We start from the raw sequence: 25284 nt of genomic DNA, 5'->3' as shown, positions 1-25284 counted from the left end.
ACACTCTTGGCACCAGTAACCAGGAAATTAAAAGACGTATTATGATGGGAAAGTCTGCTGTTAGGGACCTCTCCAAAGTACTGAAGATTAATGGTGTCTCTCTGGAGACTAAAGTGTGTTTGATATAGGCCATGGTCTTTGCAATCACTTGTTATTCATCAGAAGGCTGGGCAATGACTAAGGAGGATAGAAGGAAAATTGATGCCTTTGAGCTGTGGTGCTGCAGAAGAGTATTGAGGGTACCAAGGACTGCTTAGGAAAACAGATTCATCCTGGAAAGTGTCAAACCAGTCGGCTCCTTGGAGGCAAGAATTCTGAGGCTCTGTCTAACATACTTTGGACATGTTGTAAGGAGGGACTGGTCCTTGGAGAGGGACATCATGCTTGGGAGGGTGGAGGGACAGCGCAGGAGGCTAAAGCCCTCTATGAGGTGGATTGATTCAGTGACTGGGGCAATAGGGATGGGTGTATCGGAGATGGTGTGATTGGCACAGGACAGAGAGGAGTTTAGGGCTGTTGTACACAGGGTCGCTTTGAGTTGCAAGCGACCCAACGGCACATAACAACACAAGAAGAATGTCCACAAAATCAAATTTTAAAAAAAACAAAACAAACAAATATGTCTTGGAAAGCGTACAGCTAAAGTATTCTTTGGAGGCAAAGATGATGAGGCTTCGCCTCACATACTTCAAGCATGTTGCTAGGAAGGCCTTTTCCTTGGAGACAGACATGATGTTAGGAAAGGTAGAGAATTGGCCAAGGAGAGGAGGACCCTCAACCAGATGGACTGACACGGTGACTGCCACCTTGGGTTTTAATTTATTAGGAAGTGAGACGATGACACACGATAGGACAGGGTTCAGATCTGTTGTTCACAGGGTATCTCTGGGTCATACTTGACTGGATAGCACCTAAGAACAACAACAATGTCCACAAGACAGTATATAAAAAATCCGTAAGGTGGCAAAACAGTAGAAATTATTCTTTAGCGGCAGCTGAAATTAAAGCTTCTGGGTTATGGAAGGAAGAAAATTAGTAGGTGGCCAGAACCCCTAAAATGCCACAAACCTGCAGTGCAAGAGTTTCTCTGTGGGGTGAAGAAAATTTTAGACATAGTCTTGAAGGCTGCATACCACACTGGATATAACTAATGCCAATGAATAATACACATTTTAAAAAAAGGTTAAATGCATGGTTCGAATCCACCAGATGCTCTGCTGGAGGAGGAACAATCTCCTCCTGTACCAGTCAGATCTGATTTGACGGTACACACAAAAAATAATGAAGTAAAACAAATTTTAAAAAAAAGGTTAAAATGGCTAACAATATAACATATATCTTACCAGAATAAAAATTTGAAAGGCAGTACAAGGCACAGAACTAATACTGTAGTAGCTAAGTTTAAAAGTTACAAGTATGAGATTATGAAATCAGTCTCATGCCTATAACTTTTATTTACTTAAATAGTAGCCAGACAGCCACAGAGTACTAAGTAGTCAAAGAAAGCCTCTATTATAAAGAAGTTCAAAGCAAGAGAAATGTAGGAGAAGGACACAGAGGGAAAAGAAAATAGGAGTAAGTAAAAACTAATTTTTTTCAGAATGAATGCTACATATTTAAGATACAGGATGCTGTAAAAAGCAACCACCAAATAAAAACTTTTGGAAAAATAAAATGATAAAGTTAAAGAAATTGGTCAGAAAATAGAGATGGAAAACTTTCAAAGAAAAGAAAAATTGAGGATCAGATCAAAAGGTTTGCTATCAACCTAAGAAGTAATAAAAAAAGAGGAAGAAGTAAAAATGAAAATGAAAAGAAATGATAAAAAATTTTATCAAAACTCAGAGATAGAACTGCCAATACAGAAAAGACTTTCTGTATCAAGACCCAGTCAATGAAAGACCTTTAACCATACTGTCATGAATGAAAAAGAAAAAAAAAATGACAAAAGCAGGTATAAAGTGATGATTTGAAAAGCTTCCTGAGAGAATATATAAGGATTCAAGAAACCCAAATGGTACCACCCTGAAGTCAGCATGATAATGAAACAATGGCTTCAAAATTCTTGGTGAAAACATTTCCCAACCTAGAATTCTATATGTAGTCGAATTTCCAATTGTGTCTTCAAATGACATCTGTCATCTGAAAAAAATTTACCTATCAGTCACTGTTGGCCTACAACCTAATAAAAAACACCTCTGTCAAAAGTATTAATCCAAAAATAAGATAACAGTGATTCCGGCATGATCCAACAGAACAGAGCTGGAAAGAGTTGCCAGGATAATGGTGGTGAGAGCAAACCCCAGACCAAATACAATAGCCTAGACATAGGAATAGGCGGCCTCCCTCAGGAGAGAGAATTCTAGGAAACAGACAGATTTTGTGTTTTGGCCTTATTGCAGGTATGTCAATAAATTTACTAACAGCTACACAGAAAATTAAGCCAAACAAACAAAAGTCCCAAGGCTATATTAATTCTAGTAAACCAAAAATTTGCTTTTTTAATAAAGGAAATAAAATAATAATATATTCTGTGAGTAAGGTATGATTAGTGGTTATAGAGTCATAATGATGTAACAACAAATATTAATTCCTTAAAAGGCAAGCAAAACCTGAGATATAATTATATTTGGAAGAAGAAAGAATAACCCTTTAAGAAGTTATAGTCTCACTGGCTTCCACTGAATACTGTAAACAACGTTACTACAGAATACAAAATATTAATTTAAGGAGCTTTTTCCCCCTCCCCAATTATCCTAATCAAAGTAGATGCTACTGTTGCTATGTGCCAGTGAGTCAGAACCAACTCACAGTAGGTTTTCAGAGGCTGTAAAATGCACAGAAGGAGACTCCCTGTCTTTGTCCCACACGCTTTGGGATGGCAGCAAATCTCCTCATCACTAAGCTACCAGAGCTTTCCCTAGCAAAGCAGACATAGTATACAATCAATCAGCTGACCTCTTGGGCTTCTGTATTGTTGTTGTGGACCTTCTAGTCAGAACCAGCTCAGAAATCATCGGGTTTTCACAAAGAGGAAGACCGCTCATCTTTTTCCTATAGGGCATCTGGTGGATCTGAACCAAGCGCCATGGCTAGGCAGTGAAATTCTATACCAGCAGGCCACCAGAAATAGACACTAGCACAAGAAGTCAGCTAATTTATTATATACAAGGATGTCTTAGGACACTGGGTCTTTATTTTTAATCCCAGCTAAAAGAGAGGTCAGTGATTACTTGTGAGTTTAAGATAAAGAACAGAAGAAAGAGAGCTCAGCAGTGGCAGAGGTTGGGTCTGGAGGATGAAGAGTGGATAGGAGCAAAAGACTTGTCTTTCATACTTTGTATTGCCAGTTGGCTTAAAATCTGTATATATGCATTACTTTCCTAAAAAACCAAAAGCACACAAACTGTTAATAATCTTATACCTTCTAGGTTTTGAAGAGACTAAGAAGCAAACTTTGCTTTTCATACTGTGCATTATTTAAAATAAATGAAAAATTATTCAAGCAGTGCACAGCCTTTGAACTCAGCCTAAATTTTAAGTCTGAGCCAGGATTTGGCCCCACATAGTAGAACTACAGTTGTTCCTGGGTATCAGATCAGCTCTGACATACAGCAGCTCTATGTACAAAAGAACAAAATTCTGTCCTCCCAGTGCCATCCTCACAATCTCTGGATGTTAAGCTGAACACTATTACCTAGTAAACAGTGTCTAGCAGTGATCAACAAAAGGCATTATTATTATTATTACAGTCAGTACTAAATACTATGGTGGCCTAATGGTAAATCACAGTACTGTAATCCCAAAGATGCAGATCAAATCCACCATCTGCTCCATGGGAGAAGAATGGGTAATCTCCTCCCATTCAATTAACTGCTGAGGGTCAGCTATAGGTTGGTTCCAGTTCAACAGTACACAACAATTAAAGGATAAAATTTACGGAGGAAATGAAAAGTGGTAGCTCTGTTTGACATTCTTGACCATCAAAATATTTCTGATATCCTTGAACGAGATGACAGATAACGATTTCTTTCACACTGGTAAGTAAACAAGTTTCCCAGGAAGAATGATACTAAGATTAATTTCTTCTAACAATGCTATCACTACAGTTCTGAAGTAGGAAGCACCTTCTCTTCTTGATATGGAGGGGGGATAAAAGTTGGGTCAAGTTATTATTCCTTCCCTTCTGATTTGATTGCTAAAGTTATGGGACGTATGGCGCACCTCTCAGGTGTCTAGGCCTCTACCTCATCCTTCTGTATGCTCCTGATCTCTAATGTTACAAACAGGTAACAATGAATGAAAAGAATATAAAGTAGAATAAACATTTCTTCATTTGAATCCACTTTGATAAAAAATCATATAGTGAAACTTATGTGAATGGGAGGATAGAAAGAAAATGCCTTCATCTGACAGCTGGTACCTTGAGCCTTTATATCCACTGAGGTCTTTGTCCATATCCAACTCAGGAGTGGAGTCAATGATCGCTTGCACTTCTGACTTCTCATCATTTTCAGCAGATCCTTAGGAAAGGACAAGATGACAGAAACAATGCACATATCCCAAAGTAAGCACCTCCAATATGAAATCCTGAGGGTCTCTATTTCTATCATTTGATCATAAAATAAAAATTCATTATCAATAATAGTAATATCAATATTTTAAAGAGTATTCCAACCTGGTCTGTAATTCACAGCAGTCAGTATGCAGTGAAAATCTACCTTCATAATGTTGCCTATAAGCTAGAATCAATAAGCATATTGTGCCCCTGACTTTTAAAGAGGTCCCAAGTGGAAAGTATTCTTTAATTCCTAAAACAGACAGAAGAATTCAAGGCCTGTGACAGATGAATAAAGAAATATCTAAGAATAAAAAAAAAAATAAGAAAAAAAAGTCTAGGAAACGCAGGGTTAGATAAAGACATCATATATTTAGTTAAGAGTCACTATTAAAAGCTAACAAATAACCAAAGAAAATTGTCATTAATGCTCCTTAAGGACACACAGTGGCACGTTAACCTTGGCCAGAGCCCCGTTTTCTTCCTCTTTAGTGTGCAGACTAGACGACACAGGTTGAAGCTCTCTCTATAGGCAGTGGGGAGAAAGACAATTCCTTCTTGCCTTTCAGATTCTCCAAGCTCTACCACCCAACAAAACCTTTTCTTACTCTGAAGCTTTATTTAGTAACTTTGCTTCTTTTTAATAACTGCTTAAAGAGAAAATTCTATTCATTTTAAGCTTATTTACAAGTTGAGTAGAATGAATTCCCTATCTACTTTGTTAATTAGGCAACATTCTCCTAAAAAATTCCTCATGCCTGTGTCATTCAGATTAAGTGAATACTTAGCTAGTGAATAAAGAGATGGGGTCACTTACCAGTTGATACATTTCTAGTTTCTTGGGCTACTTGAACTTCAATGTGCTTGTTTACATCTGACTTATGTGGTGTATCTGCAGCCTTCACAAATCCTTCATTATCCTCCTTTAAAGGAGTATCAATAGGAATTGCTGCCCCATCTGATGCAGCTGTTGATGCTGGAGTAGTAGCTTTAGATCCTCCTTGGCTAACGTCAGAAAGTTCGTCCTACAAATAATTAAAGATTTTTAGAACAAGTAAGTTATTTTAAACCTCTTTACAAACAGGTTAAGAAATAAGGGTGCCCAAAGTTAATTTTGGTGGGGTGTGAGGTGGGGTGGGGAGGGAACAAAGAGGAAACTAAGCCACCAAACAAACCAACCCACTAATAAACAGCTACTAATTACCACAGGAAATCAGGAAATAATCCCTGAAGACTATTTTCAAAAGTAATTTGGGGGGTGGGGGGGAAGTAACTGGCAAGCAGATAGTTAAGCAAATCGTATTTTCCCAGACAAAGAAGAGATTCTTTTAAAATTCTGGTATAGCATGAAGGTATTAGGAATACCCTGATATATTAGTGTCAACGTCAGAGTTTTAATAGCTGCTGTAACATTACGCAATCATTTAATTAAGAGACTTCAGATCATGCACTATTGTCTAGTAGCTTCTGTAAAATTCTACTGGAATAGTCAGGTCAGACTTGGAATTGAGGACAGTACTTTGTGTAGTAGTTTTAAAATACCCTGTATCTAAATAATTCAAAATGGTTGTTAAAAGGGCAGACTCACGTCCAACAATATACATATTGCATCAAAGTTTGAGGAGTAGAATTAAGTGATCTGCACTGTTAACAATTCCTCAGGGAACTTATTAAAATCTGTTCCAGGGTCTACAGATAGACAACACTACTGTCTTTGTTTTTATTTTTTTTTATATATATAGTCTATTAAAAAATAAAAGTGTTTTACAACCAGGAGAAGATAAAATAGATGAATGGGACCTTCTAAGAATCAAATCCCTATGCGCATCCAGAAACTTCTCTAACAGGGTAAAAAGGGAAGCCACAGAGTGGGAAAAAGTTTTTGGTAATGACATGTCAGACAAGAGACTTATATCTAGAATTTATAAAATACTCGAGCACCACAACAAGATAAAGGAGAATAATCCAATTGAAAAATGGGCACAGGATATGAACAGACACTTCACCAAGGAAGACATTCAGATGGCCAACAAGCACATGAAGAAATGTTCAAAATCCCTAGCCCTGAGAGAGATGCAAATCAAGACAACCATGAGATATCATCTCACTCCAGTAAGACTAGCAAAATTTAACAGAACAGCAAGCAACAAATGCTGGCGAGGTTGTGGAGAGACTGGAACCCTTATTCACTGTTAGTGGGAGTGTAAAATGGTGCAACTACTGTGGAAAGCATTGTGGCGCTTTCTAAAAAATTTCAAATAAAGATACCATTTGACCCAGCAATTCCACTACTGGGAATATACCCTAAAGAGACAATAAATGACATCCAAGTAGATATATGTATACCCATGTTTATCGCGGCTTTGTTTACAGTAGCAAGGAGGTGGAAACAACCTAAATGCCCATCAACAAACGAATGGGTAGAGAAGCTGTGGTATATTCGCACAATGGAATACTATGCTGCATTGAAAAACAAGGAACTCATGCAATATTATTCAAAATGGGTGACCCTGGAGGACATTATGCTGGGTGAGGTATCTCAGTCACAAAGGGACAAATGCTATATGGTACCACTGTTGTAGAATGAGGCTGGCATTGGGGTGGGGGTAAGACTGAGAAAAACTGGATGAAATATGTTTACGGCATTGAAGTCTATGGGGGAGAGAATAGTCTAAAAGTATTATATTTTAGGGCATTATTTTTATCGTAGGAGTATGCAATGAGGGTTGCAGAGTGTATTATATTTGGGGGTAGGGGGTGGGGTTTGGGGAGGTGCGGGGGGGATTGTGTACCAATGAGGGAGTTTTTCTTTTGCTTTTCAAGGAGGGGAACAAATGGGGGGGGGGAGGCGAGGAAATGGTGACGGGAGAAGGGTGCAACAATGCATGAATGGAATTCCAAAATCTCTGTAGATGTTCATTGAAATGAAAAATAAACAACCTAAATTTTAAAAAAAAAGTGTTCTCAAAACAACTATGAGATATCATTTCACCCCAGTAAGAACAGCAAAATTTAACAGAATAGCAAGCAACAAATGCTGGCGAGGTTGTGGAGAAACTGGAACACTTATTCACCGTTGGCTGGAGTGTAAAATGGTGCAACCACTGTGGAAGGAGGTGTGGCACTTTCTCAAAAAGTTGCAAATAGAGATACCATTTGACCCAGCAATTCCACTACTGGGAATATACCCCAAAGAGACCATAACTGCCACCCAAGCAGATATATTCACACCCATGTTTATCACAGTTTTGTTCACAATAGCAAGGAGTTGGAAACAACCTAAGTGCCCATCAACAAACAAATGTATAGAGAAGCTGTGGTATACGCACACAGTGGAATACTATGCTGCATTGAAAAACAAGGAACTGATGCAATATTATTCAAAATGGTTGACCCTGGAAGACATTATGCTGAGTGAAGTATCTCAGTTACAAAAGGACAAATACTGGATGGTGCCACTGTTATAAAACAGGACTGAACTTGGGGTTGGGGAGAGACTGAGAAAGATGGGTTCAATAATGTACACTGCATTGAAACAGATGGGGGAGAAAACTGTTTAAAAGGGATGTGTGATTAGCTATTTTTGTCATGACAGGAATCCAGAGTGAAGGCTGTACAGTGGAGTGGACCTGGGGGGAGGGTTTGTAAAACAATGAAAGAATTTTTCTATTCCTTTTCAAAAAGAAGAGTGTACTTGGGGGTGGTGGTGATAGGCAGGGAGAAAAGTGCAACAATGAATGAATGGAAATCCAAAGTCTCTCTAAATTTTCATTAAAATTAATGAAAAAAATATTTTTAAAAAGTGTTCTATTATTTTGGTTCATTTATCAGCTGGGTAAATTTATATTTATCTTACCATACACATGTATTCTGATGATTGGAAAGTTCTGAATATAAAACATTTTAAAAGCAAATAAATAAATACAATTAAAAGGTAATGAAAAGAAATAGTTTTAAGTTCCTTATGAACAGTGCTAACGAACAACAAAAGAAATAGACTGTCTCAATGATTTCTTTTTACTTAGATCCACAACACCCAAGACAGCAGCAGTCAGAATAAAAAGTGTGTTACATCTCAAGAGCAAGGATGGCAGTTTAAAGATGCGGGTGTACCTAACCCAAGCCATAGTATCCAACCACTACTGTCTGTTATGTGCCTTCGAGTCGTCTGTGACTCATAGCAGCCCGATGTACAGCAGCTCTGAAACTTACCCTGTCCTGAGCCAGTCTCACTGACTCCAACACACCAAACCCCATTGCCCCAGTTACTGTATCCCTGTAAAATTTAAGACCATGAATGAGGAAGATCAAAGAAGAATCAATGGCTCTGAACAGTGATGTTGGCAAAGAGTCTCCAAACCCCCAAAAGAACAAACAACTTATCCTGGAAGAAGGGCAACCAAGGTGCTCCTTAGAGGCCAGGATGCTCAAACGCTACCTCACATCCTTTGGCATTTTGTCATTTGGCCAGTCCTGGGTCATGCTGGGAAAAGATGGAGAGTCAGGGAAAGAGAAGAAGACCCTAAACTAGATGGCAGAGACTGTGAGGATGGCACAGGATAGGGTATGGGTTTGATCTGTTGTTCAGTGTGGCTATGAGTCACAGCCAGCACTCATATGGCATTTAACAATAACTTAGCAAGAAATACTTAACCCCATCAAGACAAGAGATCTAAAAGTCCCTGGAGCTCCTCTAGTTATTTTCTTAAAAAGAAAAAGAATTAGTATCCCTGACAACAATTCACAGTATAACAACTTGCAGAGGGAAAGACAGGAAAAGTGTATGAATAGGGAAACATAAAATATAACCAAGAGAGAGTTCAATCTAAAACAAGTAAAGGACTGAGGCATGACAGGGAACCCTAGGTTTCAGGCTAAAAGGAGAGGTCAATAGGGTCTACATAGAAAATTAGGAATCCTTTAAATTTGTTCTAAGCTATCCCAATAACAGGGATCCATTTATCTGTAGTTTATCCTCATTTTATGCTTTTACCACATGAAAATATTTAATGTTGTTTAAAATAGCTCACTACGTGGGCTGTACTCTTGACAACTGGATCGCAAGGATAAAACATGAGAGATGGAGAGGGACAAGTCCTGAATTGTATTTTAGATGTTTCTCCTCGGTCTCCCAGGAAATGGTGACACAGAGTTCCTAAGATTAGCAGAAAAGCGCTTAGACAAGAAGTTCTTGCTACAGCATTTGACTGAGGCACAAGAGCCTTATATTGTACCGTCAAGGAAGTAAGTGAGGAAATTCAATTGCTAAGAATGCCTCAAACTAAATATAAAATGAAGAGAGAGAAACCAAAATGGTAACCTACTAACAGAGAAAATATATAACTTTGGCCAATAATAATCTGACAAAATGTATAACAAGGGAAAATTATTTTTTTAATTATATTATTTTTTGGGTGTGTACCATGAAACATTCTTCTAGGTCGTATAACCCTGGTCTGTCCATCTGCTGTGCAGAGGTAATTCGTGGTTGCTGTGAAGCCAAACACTGTGACACTGATGAGTCTAATGCAAGAATGGTTATCCATGGTGGACAGTGTTTGGTGGAGCTCCCTGATTAAAACAAGCTTGGAAGCAGGAGTGGCATCCACTTCCACAACAGCTTGCCTCTGGAAACCCTATGAACCTGGAGAAAGGATGAAAGTTATACAAGTGTCCAGGTCTTTTGTTCATAGGGTCGCTAGGAGTCACCTCCGACTCAACAGCACTTAACAACAAAAACAACCGTCAAATCAGATCTGACTGGTACAGGGGGAGATTGTCCCTCCTTCTCCAGCAGAGAATCTGGTGGATTCGAACTGCATCCTTCTGAGAGTGCAGTGCAGCTTCTCGCTACCAGGCCACCAGAGCTCCCTTAAACAAGGGAAAATTCTTACTTGGATCTAAATGAAAACTAGAAACACTGACTTGAATTACCTAATATAAAAGTTTCAATGAAGTTACATGCCATATTTCACAGTCAATCTGTGCCTTCCTGAGGCCCCCAATTCCAATTTTATACCAGTGAGTTGCCACGTCAAGTGTGAGACTATGTTTTCACTAATGCCACTTCATTTCTCTGAAGACCTATCTATTCTGACAGTTCGGTATTGTTGAGCTATTTTCTTCTAAAACATGTATGACTGCCAAACATTGAGACTTAGCTTGCTATCAGGTCTCCTTTGCAGACAAATTTTCTTGTTGTATAATTCCCTTCAAGTCTTCCAGGCACTGTTGTTTTACTAGACTGTGCATGTCCCAGAGAACCTTCACAAACAAGCAGAGGCCTGATCTGTATGTATCTGTATGTCCTGTACTCCATAGCTCCAAGGAAATGGCACGCCTATGCAGGTGTTGAGGGTCCACTGAGAAATGAGGCGCCTTGCTGTCCGCCTCACTTGGGCCACCGTGAGTGAAAACCATCTGCTCCTTGTGCCATTTCCCTGTGCGCTTAGCTCTCTGGCTTAGATAGCAGGTTTTAGATATCTCTCCAGAGATTAAGTCTTCAGAGTTAGTACCAAACGTATAAGCCTTCCAGAAGATCTTTGGTTCTTGCCATCAAAAACACTATGTTCTTATGCTGCAAAGAATAAATAGTCCATGTGTTAACCTGGCATTGTTCCATAGTTATTTCTTTAAAAGACGATTATGTACAACTGTGTTGTTTTGCTGTTGTGCACTGTGGAGTTGGAACTGACCCGCAGCTGACTCTCTGGCAGATTTTCAGAGGCAGTTTAATCACACAGGAGGAGGAGACTGTCCATCCTTCTCCCACAGAGCAGCTGGTGGAGTCACACATTATGTGCCTGTGGGACTGCAGGGCAGCTTCTTACCATTAGGCCAGAACTCCCTGTACCAAAGGACAATTTAGAAATGCTCCAATATACATAATGTTTTCCTACAAAAGAATGACTTCATCTGGGTTAGGCATTGTACATCTTCCCTCACAGGAAAAAGAAAAAGGCCTACTGACATCCTAATCCCTATACTTATGAATGTGATCCTCTTTTTAAATAGTCTTTGAAGATGTTATCAGTTAGGTTAACATGAGGTCACACTGGAACAGGGAGAGTTCCAATACTGTATACCTGGTGTCTTCATAAAAGAGAAGCTATTAAAAATAAAAGAGAGAGAGAGAACTATACAGACTCAGGTAGACAGTGGAAGGACCATGTGATGCTGCAGCTGAAATTCAAGAAACGCATGATGCTATCAGAAGTAAAGAAGGATAGAACAGATTCTCTCTCAAAGCTTCAGAAGGAATCAACATAGCTGTCATCCTGATCTCAAGTATTCTAGTCTCTAAAATAGATAATAAATTTATGTTCATATAAATAGCCCTAGAAAACTGTTATAATCTGAAACAAGAGAAATATTGTGCATGCAACTCAGATACATGAACTGATCTTTCAGAGTCAAAGATGTTAGCCAAGGCAAGCAGAAACACAGCTACAGATAGTTAACTAGCTTAAAGGATTCACCCTACTATATACTGTCATTTTCACTGTTTACATTTCTTTTTCCCCCACAACTAAACACAAATGTCTAATACAAAATATTTAAGTGTATAGTATCGTAGGTCTTTCTAATCATGCTGCTGATACCCTGGAAACAGTTAAGAAGTAATCAATAATTGTTGTTATGTACTGTGGAGTCAAACATGAACTCATAATAAGGAGGACCTTAGGTGCTTACTGCAGAAGATCAAGGACTACAGCTGTCAATGTGGACTGCATCTCAACATTTGACAAAAATCCTCACCACTGGATCAATAAGCAACATCATGAAGGATGGAGAAAAGACTGAAGTTGTCAACAATTTCATCTTACTTGGACTCACAATCAACACCCTTGGTACCAGCAGTTAGGAGGTCAGAAGACACACTGTACTGGGGAAAGTTGACTGTCAGGAACATCTCCAAATTACTGAGGAGCAATGATTTCCATTTAAAGACCAAAAGGACCTGATTTAAGCGATGGTCTTTTCAATCACTTGCTATGTTATCTGAGAGCTGGACAGTGAATAAGGATGACAGAAGAATTGTTGTCTCTGAGTTGTAGTATGAAAGAGAGTATTAAATATCCCATCAACTGTCTGAAGAACAAACAGGTAGGTTTTGGAGAAAGTGCAACCAGGGTGCTGCTTGGAGGCAAAGATGGTAAAACTTCATCTCTTATACCTTGGGCATGTTATTAGGAAGAGCTAGTTCTTGGAAAGGGAAATCACGCTTGGAAAGGTGGAGGGTCAGTGAAAGAGAGGAAGAAAAATGAGATGCAATGATACAGTGACTGTGGCAATAGATGCAAGTATGTCAGAGATGGTAAAAAAAAATAAGGATGGCACAGGCTAAGAGGGTTCAGGTCTGCTGCTCACAGGATTGCTACGAGTCATACTCAACCCAATGGCACCCAACAACAACAATACAAAGTACATTCATTTCATTCCTTAGAGTTGGATAAATGGAATTAGGCTGAATTTCTGCAAGATTTATTTATAGTTTATTTTTGTTATTTCAAAATGTTTGAGAAAGAAGTTAATTATACATTATAGTAAAGATCTAGCAACCACTGTGAAGGAAATTATTTTCTTAAGGATTTCAGTGAGTAGCATTATTGAGTTTTTAAAACTGAGTATCTGGTATCTTGAGAACAGTTAAGGCAATAACAATAATTGGTGGTGCTGTGTATCAAAAGGAATATGACATATAGTGATCCTGTGAACAGATCTGAGCCTTGCACTTTTATTTCATTTCAGTATAACAAGAAGAGTGCATCTCTTTGAACATTTAAAGATATATCTATATGGTGGGAACATTTTAAAATGATTGATAAACAATCAATGCTGCTTTAAAAAAAAAACCAAACCTTTCTTTAAAATTTATGTTAGTTTGCTTACAAAGTTCATATACATCGTGTTTCACAGTATTCTTCATTCACACTGTGCTTCATACAATCATTCCCAAGCATTATATTTTATAAAATTAATCACCACTGGGCCGTGTCCATAATTACCCTGTGTTTTCAGATCCCCACCAGACCCTTCCCATTTCCCTCACCCCCTCCAGAGTATTAAATGTTATGAGGGACTACCAAACAAACAATCAAATCTATCTTGGAGGACAGGCAACCAGGGTGCTCCGTGGAAGTAAGGATGGTGAAACCTGGTCTCACATTCTTTGGTTATGTTATCAGGAGTCCACGAAAAAAGATACCATGCTGGGAAAGGTAGAGAGTCAGTGGAAAAGGGCTTCCCCTCAACGAGATGGGCTGGCACAGTGACCGTAAGCAGCGGACTTGTGCATGTCAGAAAACACGTGATAGAGCAGGCTAAGACAAGGGCCAGATCTGTTATTCACAGGGTTACAATGATTTTCAGTCAACTTGGAAGCACTTAGAAATAACAATTATCTATATGGGGTCAAATTCATAACAACTTGTAAGATCACACAGAAAACTAAGGGGGCAGATGAAAATTTGGAAATAGTAATCATTGCCACTTAACAGCACGTGTGGAAATTACAGAACTGATGTATGTTCTGCTGCGTATATTCTCACCAGTAACGACAAAAATTATATACGTTCAAGAAAGACACATCATTTCCACTGAGTCCCTGCTAAAAAGGCAGAATCTCAAACGAGTCATGCTAAGTCATCAAACATCAACTGAGGAACATTCAACAAAAGAACTGACCAGGACTGCTCAAAGTCTCAGGTCATGAAAGAATGAGAGATTGTCATACATGAGAGACTAAGGAGGTAAATGCATTAGAACATTAAAAGTGGAAAAAACTGATGAGATATAACTGAAGGCTGTCGTCTGCCAATTTAAGATCTTTGTCTTGATAACTGCAGGATGGTTATTAAGATGTTACATCAGAGGAAGACAGGAGAAGGGTATATGGGAACTCTTTATTTCTGTTAAGTCTAAAATAATTTCAAAATAAAAATATAAAAGACAAATTGTTAAGACTTGAAATAATTTACATTTTAAAACTGCCTGTGCATTTTATACTAGGGATTTTTTAACCACAGACAATTAAAAAAAAACAACACAAACAGTTCAAGTGCTACTAATAGTGAAGAATGGGAAAACTAAAGAAACAGGAACAGTTTTGAGAACTTAACCACACTGGAGGAGGATGGAAAATTCTTCTCAACAAGAATGCTGGCTCTGTTGAAGCATTTCCCATTCTGTATGCTGGACACATCCCCGGAAGAATGCACCACACGCTGGCCATTGGTTTTATGTACCAAGGCCTGAGAACAAGAGCTACTCACAGCAGCTTTGCTGAAGTATTTCAAGTCAGATGGTTTTAAAAGAACTCTTCAAACTTTTAGACAGTAGGTGCCAAACCAGCTGTTTAGTTAGTTAAAACTTCACTCAGTGCTACAGGTTGTACAGGATATCTAAAAGACGGGAAAAGTAAATAAATATATCTATACTCACACACACTTTTCTGGAGTATGCCTACATACGAACTTATAGAGTAAAGCTAGTTAAAGTCAGAGCTTGTATAAGGCAGAAACATGTCAGAAAAGGAAAACATAAAATATTTTTCCATTGAAACAAGTGATATGACATGATAAGACTGAACCTTGTAAAAAATGAAATCTTATAAGATCTATCCCCTCCAAAAAAAGCCCCCAAAGCCAGCCTGTCAAATTCTGTTTCTCACGGGTTTTAATATATGTGTCTTCAGGCAGGCTGGTGTATATATAGGTATATATGACTGTGTGGATCATAAACTGTGGCTGACTCTGAGAAGAATGGGAATCCCAGAACACTTGATCGTGCTAATGAGAAACCTATACTTGGACCAGGAGGCAGTCATCAGAACAGAGCAAGGAAACACTGCATGGATCAAAATTGGGAAGGGCGTATGCCAGGGATGTGTCCTGTCTCCATACCTTTTCAACCTGTATGCAGAACAGATTATCCAGGAGGCTGGGCTCTATGAGGAGAAATGTGGGGTCAAGATTGGTGGAAGATCTATCAACAATCTGCAATATGCAGATGATACAACCCTGTTTGCTGAAACTGAGGAGAACCTGAAGCACTTGCTGCAGAGGGTCAAGGACTGCAGCCTCCAATATGGATTGAGGCTCAATGTCAAGAAGACAAAGATTCTCACCACTGGACCAATTGGCAGCATCAGGATGGATGGTGAAGAGATTGAGATTGTTCACAGCTTCAGTTTGCTTGGCTCCACAGTCAACACTCTCGGCACCAGTAGCCAAGAAATTAGAAGACGTATTGCCATGGGAAAGTCTGCTGTTAGTGACTTCTCCAAAGTACTGAAGAGCAATGGTGTCTCTTTGGAGACTAAAATGCGATTTGATACAGGCCATGGTCTTTGCTATCACTTGTTATGCATCAGAGAGTTGGCCAATGACTAAGGAGGACAGAAGGAGAATTGATGCCTTTGAGCTGTGGTGCTGGAGAAGAGTATTGAGGGTACCATGGACAGCTAGGAAAACAAACAGATTCATCCTGGAAAGGGTCAAACCGGGCTGCTCCTTGGAGGCAAGGATTCTAAGGCTCTGTCTAACATACTTTGGACATGTTGCAAGGAGGGACAGGTCCTTGGAGAGGGACATCATGCTTGGTAGGGTGGAGGGACAGCGCAGAAGGGGAAGGCCCCCTATGCGGTGGACTGATTCAGTGATTGGGGTAATCAGGATGGGTGTATCAGAGATGGTGCGATTGGCACAGGACAGAGCAGAGTTTAGGGATGCTGTACATAGGGTCACTATGAATTGCAAGTGACTCGACGGCACATAACAACAAGAAATCTTTGCCTAACTGAACCCTTATTTTATAGTCAAATTAAATAACCAAGGCCTAGAAAATAGCAGGAAAAGTATACGGATGAGACATTTTTATAAGTCTGTAAAACAGCATTTTTCTCTCTTTTCCTATTTGGACATGACGGTGGGATAGTAAAACCCTAAAATTGTAAAGCTATAAACTTCTAGAACAAGTACAAACTGCTACAATATTCCCAGCAGACAACTTGTTAAAACCTATCAAAATCTACATTTATACTTTGATCCACCAATGCTACTTATGAGAATTATAAGTACATAAACAAAATTATACACAAGATTATTTAATGCTGCTTGTTTATAATAAAAAAAGATGAAAATTTATCTCATCAATGAAGTTTTTAATTGCAGTTGCGATGTATAATCCTTGCCCCTTCCCATCCTCTGGGATTCTGACGCATCAGTTATCTTCATTCCTCTCCCTTCAACTTCTCCTTCACTTGAACTTTTCTTTAAAATTATCAACAACTCCACTCTTTCCTATTGTAGGAATACTTCTCCCTCTATTCTGCTAGACCTCATCTCTAATTCAAGCATTTCCTCTTCTCCAGCTTTCTTGAGCAGTCTCCATTTGTTATTTCCTCCTTTCACAATTTACATTCACTCCAGTGATCGATCCTACAACTCTGTCCCACATCTATACCTACCAATTCAGTATAAATCTTGATTGAATACTCTTAGCAGTCAGCTGGCTAGCAACCCCTTCCATTCTAAAGCTTACTTATACATTGATAGCCAGGGCTGCAGTCTCATCTACTCTCTACATTCTGCTACGACCCTTCCTCCTGATCTTATTTAATATCCCTTTCCCTGTGCATGCTATACTTTCCCATCCCAGACTGCCTGCTCTCATGCTTAAGCTCTGATATCCTATACCTAATGACTCTCTTTGGGGAAGTCACCAGGGATCTCTGATTTGCTCTGTCCTACTTGTGGAAGAGAGAGGGAGGAGACAGGAAGGGGGGAGGCAAGAGAGAAGGATGAGAGAGGGAAGAGAAGGAGAGGGAGAGTCTCTAAGACACATGGTTCAAATCCACCAGCTGCACTGTAGAATAAGGATGGACAATGTCCTCCCCTGCGATTTACTATCTATGGCACAGTGATTCTCCAACAGGTATGAGTCTCAAAATCATTACAGGAGGAGATGGCACATCTTTCTCTCATGGAGCTGCTGGCAGATTCGAATCACCGACCTTTCGGTTAGCAGTTCAATAGGAAACTCACTACAACACCAGAAAAAGTGTCTATGTTTAATTAAGACCAATTAATAATCTACTAACTCTTTGTTGTTATTTTTTGTCATATGTATAATTTCTAGTCATATATTCCTTTTTTTCATTATCGTACTTATTCACATAATTTGAATACATTGTTTTCCAGAATAGATTCTTCCAACTTCCCTCACTCTCTACCCATCAAATTGTTGAACCCCATGCTTAATCCCCCCTCCCCCTGTATATTCTCATCCCTCTGTGCTTCCCCCGTCCCCTCTGGATCCTTATACTCATTCTACAATAATGATTTTATACAATATTTATCCTTGTGGGACTGAGTTAGTTCACTCAGCATAATGCTCTCCAGACCCTCTCAAGTTAGGTAATAATTTATAAAATCATTGCTCCTGAGTACTGCACAGTATTCCATTGTGTGAATGTACCATAATTTCTCAATCCATTCATTTGTGGTTGGACATCTGGGCTGTTTCCATGTTCTTCCGATGGTTGTTAACTGGTTTTATATTTTCTAGTAAAGTTCAGTCATAATGTGTCATTAGCAAGGAAATCATAATATTCTTCTCTCAAGATGCACTTTTTAATAATAATTAAAATGTTACCAAAACTGTTTTTTATACAAAACATAGTGTTTTGTTGTGTATGTTTTTATCATAAATGAAGCAGAAGAAAATACAATTACCATTTTGAGTATACTGAAAATATCCCTCCATTTAATTTCATTTTGGGAATTGGGGCACAGCAAGTAGGCGACTGAAGGTTGACTATTTGGGAAGATCTTCTAAACCTACTGGCAGGCTAAACCCAGCAAATGTGGCCGTAGGAGGAAAGAAAGAGTCTTCTAGTGGCATCATTGTGATCTGATACTGAGGAGCTACATGATGAGCTCCAAATAAACTGGGCATCCAGGAAAAGAGAAGGGAAAAGGCCAGGTCAGCCATGATGTTAAAAATACTTTCTCTGTGGGAGAAAAGTCATCAAATATTTATTTACTGCTTACCTCTTTGAATACATTTGAAAGTTCAATGGGATGACTCCAATATATCTACCACCTAAAGCTAAGAGACAGACCATTTCTATTATTTTAAATGAGTCTTTTGAACACCTAAACCATACACTCATTCATTAAAAATATTCTAAGTATCTGCTGTATGGTTAGTATCATTCTAAGCACTAAGGACATGGCAACAAATAAGCTACATGGGACTCATATCTTAGATAAAGAAATAAATGGCAATGTTTTGGAGGCAGCATTAAGAGCTACATATGAGTACTCAGCCTATGATAAATACAATGGAGAAAAAGAAATTAGGAAATGGAGATAAAAGTATTCATTTGTATTCATTACAAATGGCCTTTTAAAGATTTTATGACAGATGCTATAGTAAGACTTTAATAATAAATATCCTGTTTCTAAATATTACATTTTATGTTGTTGTTGCTGTTGACTATCAAGTCAGAACTGACTCACAGCTGATCCTCTAGTGGGTTTTCAGAGGAAATATAGTGCCTGAGAGGAGATTGCCCATACTTCTTCTTGGAGTAGTTGATGAATTCAAACCGAGTGCCTCTGCGTTGGGAGCACAATTCCTTATATAACTTTAAATATTTAAATTATGTATTAATTAATTTATTGTCATTCTTGGAATATATTACTGATTAGTTGTTAGGTACCACAGAGTCAGAACCAACTCATAGCAGACTCTCTGTTGGGTTTTCAGAGGCAGTTAATAGCACAGGAGCTGTGGGCCTCAAACCGTTTACCTTTGGGATTACAGCGCAGCTTCGAGCCACTAGGCTACCAGACCTCCCTTTTTACTGGTTATGTTTATTATTTAATAACAACGTTTTGGTCAAGAGTACAATTTACAACAAACTGACACTAGTCTTTCAGGTAGATATAATGTACTTTAGGTTATTATTTTATGAAGGAATAGTGTTTTTTAAATTTTTTTAAGTGGAGCTTGACTAAGTGGTGATGGTTTCAACAAGGAATGAACCAAGGGACTTCAGGTGGCAGTGATTTTCAAGTGTAAAAAATATAATTAGGTTGCTCTATTGTATGGTACTGGAAACAAGTCTGAAAGTCATCTACAGGAGCTGGTTCTACAGAAGCTGTTGGCTGGGATTGGTGAGCAGTAGGGTGGAATGTTGATTCGCTAAGGGAAGCGAAGCGATGTGCTAAGGCCTCCTATTTAAAAACCCATTAGGGCCCGAGGGCTGCTTAAATTGATTTTTGTCAAACATTCTTCTAAGTGGTATAGCACTGGTCTGTGCACTGCTGTATAGAGGTAACTTCGTGGTTGCTGTGATGCTAAACACTGTGATACTGATGTGCCAAATGCGGTAATGGCTACCCATGGTGGGCAGCGTTTGGTGGAGCTCTCTGATTAAAACAAGCTTGGAAGCAGGAGTGGCATCTACTTCCGAAATGGCTTGCCTCTGGAAACCCTACAAACTTGGACAAATGATCAAAGTTATACAAGTGATCAGGTCTTTCGTTCATAGGGTCACTAAGAGTCGCCTACGACTCGAGGGTACTTAATCCCAACAACAACATACTAAATTCACATTATACAATCTAGATCAACTACCAATCCCTTTTGATCATTAGTACGAGTCATGAAGTAACAATATTTGACATTTCTCCTACTCTAGAACTTGAAATTGAATTCTAAAATACTCTAAAAAGACCTCATTTGTTATAATAAGTCAGTTTTACAAACTAAAATTCACACAAACTACTTACATTTTAATTGGTCAGGACTTTAATTTGAGCTAAGACATTTGTAACCTGCGCATCAGTGAGAGCACATGACACTGGAGAACAGAAGAATAAAGGGCTGTCTGTCTTACAGGCAAACTACTATGAGTCAGACAATCCTCAATGGCAGTGGGTTACAGACAGCTCTGCAACAATATTATCAACAAATAAGAGTTTAATATTGATACAATGTAGACAGGAACACTCAAGATGTATGGGAGGGGATAAGGGAGCAAACTCAACTGCAGATAAATGGTTGTAGGTTGTTATGCGCCTTTGAGTACCTGCTACTCATAGTGACCCTATGCACAATAGCTCTGAACCTTGCCCTATGACTCTACACAATAGCTCTGAATCCTGCCCCATCCTGAGCAAGTCTCAGTGTTTCAGACACACCTACCCCCCATTATCTCAGTTACTGTGTCAATCCATTTTATGCTGGGTCTTCCTCTCTTGTGCTGTCCTTCTCCAAGGACTGGTCCCTCATGATAACATGCCCAAAGTGTGTGAGACAGAGCTTCAAAATTCTTGCCTCCAAAAAGTAGCTTGGTTTCACCTTCTCCAGGAAAGATCTATTATTGTGGCAGCCCATGGTATGTTCAATACTCTTCTCCAGGACCACATTTCAATTCTTCTTCTGTCATCCTATTCACTGTCCAGCCTTCTGATGATTACAGCAAGTAATTACAAAGACGTCAGTCTGGAATAGGTCTACCTTAGTATCTAGATGGACATTGTTGCTCTTCAGTACTTTGGAGAGGTGATGACAGCAGATTTTCCCAATGCAATTAGTTTTTTTTGAGGTTTTTTTTTTTTTTAAATTTCCTGACTACTGGTGTCAACAGTGTTGACTGTGGAACCAAGTAAACTAAAATTGTTAACAATCTCAATCTCTTCACCAACTATCATGTTGTAGTCAATTGGCTCAGTGGTTGACAATCTTTGTTTTACTGATGTTGAGCTTCAGTTCATATGGGACACTATAGTCCCACATAAATAATTGTAGAGCTACATGTATATTAACACATGTACAGCATACACAAAGGACACAGTTGTGGAACTTCTTGGATATAATTAAGTATCTTACAAGACTAAGCTCTTATGCTCAAAGGTAAAGAACCATGGACTTAGGGAGCAACAATGTAAATATAATGCTGTGAGCACCCAACTCTGCTGAGTAATGTCCAAGTCCTAAATGTTCCAGAGTGACCATTAAAGAGACAGCTGCTGAACTGTATTTATCTGGAACAAAGAAGCAGAGGGAACCCAAGGGAGACAGACCAGAGGACCAAGGGACCACACAAACTACAGCTTATACATTCCAGACAGCCTAACTAGATGTACCTAGCTCCTAGAGGTGTCGTAGATAGGACAAGAGAAAAATACAGAAATCAAATTCACCAAAAAAGAGTAGCATTACTAACTGCACAACAGCTGAAGGAAACCTTTAGCTTTGGGCCCTGTAAACACCTTTCTGATCTTAGACCAAAGGTATTCCCAAAGACCACCTTCCAGCCAAGTAATATACAGGCCTATAAGACAAACAGTAATACTCAAGAGGAATATGTCCTTAGAACAGTTATATGAGATCAAAAGGACAACATGTACGCAAAAGCAAAATGAGAAGGAAGGAAGTAGTAGAAAGTTCAGCCCTAAAAAAAAGGTGGAACCCAGGGTTGACCTGGGGAGAGCACTAACATACTGTAAGGAATGCAACCAATGTCATTGAAACACTCTATGTGCAAATTACATAACGAAAGGCCAACCTGTTCTGTGTAATTTCATCTAAAGCACAACAGAAAGAACAGGGAGGAAAAACCCAACATAATAAATTGAAAGTCAGAATATAAATCTTACCTTTAGGCTGGTATGAGAACGTGGTTGACTTAATTCCTGAAACTTCCATTGTTCTGATCCCGGGGTCTCACCTCCTTTCTGAGTGTCAGGTGTAAGCAAACCATCTCCAGCAGGCAATGGAAAAATCCCTAATGATATAGGTCGTTCTTTTCTATTGGGAGACAGGAAAATTAATCATGCTTTCTTTTTTTTGCACCCTTGGCCATGCCTAGACTGACAATGCTTTAGAATCACCCTTTAAAGAATATTGCCTGATGACCTGAACCAATAGACATACGAACAGACATAGGAAATAGACAAAGGGAAAGAATTTCAGGAGTTTTTAAAATTAGTTATAAGGAATCAACCGAGAAAGGTGTAGTCCATGGTTTAGGAAATCTTATCAATTATTGATGAGTTTCTTGCCCAAGACTCAGGCTGCAGTCTAGTTTCACACTGAAAAGAGCTGCTGAATTTTCACTGGAGCTCAGGTGGTTGTTGTGTACGATTGAAGAAGAACTGACCCACAGCTGATCCTCTAATAGGTTTTCAGAGAGAGTAAATGGTCTGAGAGGAGGCTTGCCCATCTTTCTCCTGTAGAATAGTCAGTGGATTCTGTTGGTGTACCTTTGCACTGGCAGTACAATTCTTTGCCACCATGTCAGGCCAAAGCAAACCTGCAACCCACACATGCCTCCTGTTTTGGAAGTGATGCCAACATGTGCTTTTAGATTTCCTGAATTCCCACACCATTCACTGTTAACCATGCCTCGTCAAGGGAGGTTTTTCCTGCCTATAAGAAAATCACATACTATTAACACCAGACTACTAATTAAATAGTAAGAAGAACTTGAAAGATTTCCATCCCCCTCCCCAAAGTAAAGAAAAAAGGTTTTTCTATATAGCCATCATATATGATCCTTCCAGACACAGAAATAAACCTGTCACCTTTTTTCCAAATGGAAACAAAACAGTTTTGGTTGTTTTTTGTTTTGTTTTGTTTTTTCTTGGGGGGGGAGTTTGTTTTATGAAAAAGTGCAGAATTTCCATTGCTTTGTGGGAAATTGCAATGCACCAGAGTTACCATTTTAATAATAATGGAATTTCATCCAAAAACACATCCATTGTTGATGCACAGAAGATTCCAAGTCAAAAGGTTTTTTCAAGATTGAAAATGGGCCTACCAACAGGTCACTTTGGGTCATTAACTCCCATCTGTGCAAAGTGGAAAGAAATGAATGTACACTAAAAGTTTGCAGCCCCCTGGAACCCATAATCCTCTACTGCTGAGAATATAAGCACAAACAGAAACATTGAGGTTATACAGAAAAGTGGGGGAAATATTCCATTTTGCTAAATAAAATAAGCCTTTTATTCTGTAAGCTCATTTTGATACCAAAGAGACTTAAGCCACTTTTAAAAAACTGCCCTCACATAATACAAAGACGTACTCTTCAATTTCTAACAATCAGAAAAGCTTATTAAACACTTGGAATGCATTCTTAAAGATTAGGTGAAGCAGAAGGGTTGAGAGATTTTTTAAGAGTTCTACACACACACACACACACACACCCCTGAAAACCAGGCTTTTCCCTATCAGAGAAAATTATTATCTCAAGAGTTAATGTTTATCATTATTTAGAGTTATTTATCATTTCACACTTGGGAGTGCTTTACCCTATTTGATTTGGAAAGAAAAATCAAAAGTGGGTAGGACAGCACAATAAGTGGGTAAACTTTAACATCTAATCTAAATTTATGACTATAAACTGTCAGAATAAATTACAAAAAGTTAGAAAACTAAAGTGACTAGTCAGCTATTCTGTTTCATAAAGCTATTCCCAAATGCTGGTCAGCAACAAAGTTTTCATGAGTCCACGTATAAAAGAGACAATATTTATATCCTGATTGGATAAGATAGTATATATAATGAATACTTAATACTACATAAGATAGAATTTGATATTTCTTAAAATGATTGCCCTTATCTTTTCAACATGCCCTTTCATTCTTCAAATTGTGGTGAATGAAATTAGTGACTGGATTCCCCCATGTCAACTGCCAAAAATTTGGCAACCAGATTTTGATCCCTTAATTTTGATGGAATATATGCTGAAAATTAAAAACATAAAGGTTTAAGCATTTTAATAAAAACTTACCAAAAGAGTTAGATTTTCATTCATTCATTCATTGTACATTTTCCTCCCTCACCCTCCCTTTCCTCAAGCTAACATTTTTTAAAGAAAATACATGTTTCTGTCTTAAGAAAACAGTAACTGGGAATAAAAATTCTGACCCAAAATTGCAAAGACAATCATAAAGGTAACATAGACTTTCCTCCAGAGAATCCATCACACTACTAACAGAAATAGAGTTAAAATACAGATTTTCCTATAGGCAAGCAACATATTCATTTTCACACATATCATTTAACCTAAAAAGTTTAGAGTTTTAGACTATTGGAGAGGGTGGGTCCTGCTGTAGATCCAAGTTTTACTCTCCACCGTTATAAATTAACCACAGCCAAAACACAAATACAAAGAAAGCCTCTTTCTAGTGTTTTTATCAGTCATTCAAATACTGCTGTACAGGGAAGGGACTTTTCATCAGAGACGTCCAGCTCTCAGATGACGAGTAACCAAAGAATATACTACAAAAAAAGTACTTAAATTTCACATGTTTTAATCTGCTATTGTGGTATAGGAACAAAGCTATTATTACGAAGGAATCCTTACTGGCATTCTCTGATTTTAAAAAAAAATGGTTTTATTTCCACACACACACTTTTGACATGGTTATTTAAATAAATGCCAGTTTACGTGTATGAATAACTTCGAAAAAAAGTGTTTGAAACCACTTTTTTGCTCTGTTTAACAAAACAAGAAACCCCCAAACAAGCCCACTGGCATCTAGTCAAGTCTGACTTAGAGTGACCTGCACTGTGTTTCCAAGGCCTTAAGTCCCAGCAGAAGAGACTTCCCACTTCTCCCGCTGAGCAGAGCAGATTGATTTGAACTATCGACTCTTCAGTTGAAGCCTGGCACTTTACAAAACAGGCCACCACAGCTTCTT

General features: G+C 38.6%; 1 protein-coding gene across 5 annotated transcripts in view; it reads right to left on the bottom strand.

Annotated features, from left to right (window-relative positions):
- Positions 1-25284, bottom strand: part of SPAG9 (sperm associated antigen 9) — a 171028-nt gene that overhangs the window by 64506 nt on the left and 81238 nt on the right. For all 5 annotated transcript variants that reach the window (XM_006889278.1, XM_006889277.1, XM_006889276.1 and 2 more), the window contains 3 exons: positions 22234-22384; positions 5376-5583; positions 4424-4523 (listed from right to left, as the gene is read on the bottom strand). In XM_006889278.1, the coding sequence (XP_006889340.1) occupies positions 4424-4523; positions 5376-5583; positions 22234-22384 (459 nt within the window). The remainder of the gene's footprint in view (positions 1-4423; positions 4524-5375; positions 5584-22233; positions 22385-25284) is intronic.

This window comes from Elephantulus edwardii, unplaced genomic scaffold (genome assembly GCF_000299155.1).
Source record: "Elephantulus edwardii isolate Elephantulus edwardi_28Jun2011 unplaced genomic scaffold, EleEdw1.0 scaffold00077, whole genome shotgun sequence".
Taxonomy (NCBI): domain Eukaryota; kingdom Metazoa; phylum Chordata; class Mammalia; order Macroscelidea; family Macroscelididae; genus Elephantulus; species Elephantulus edwardii.
The sequence above is the reverse complement of the archived record's forward strand: the minus strand, read 5'-3'. Positions and strand labels throughout refer to the sequence as shown.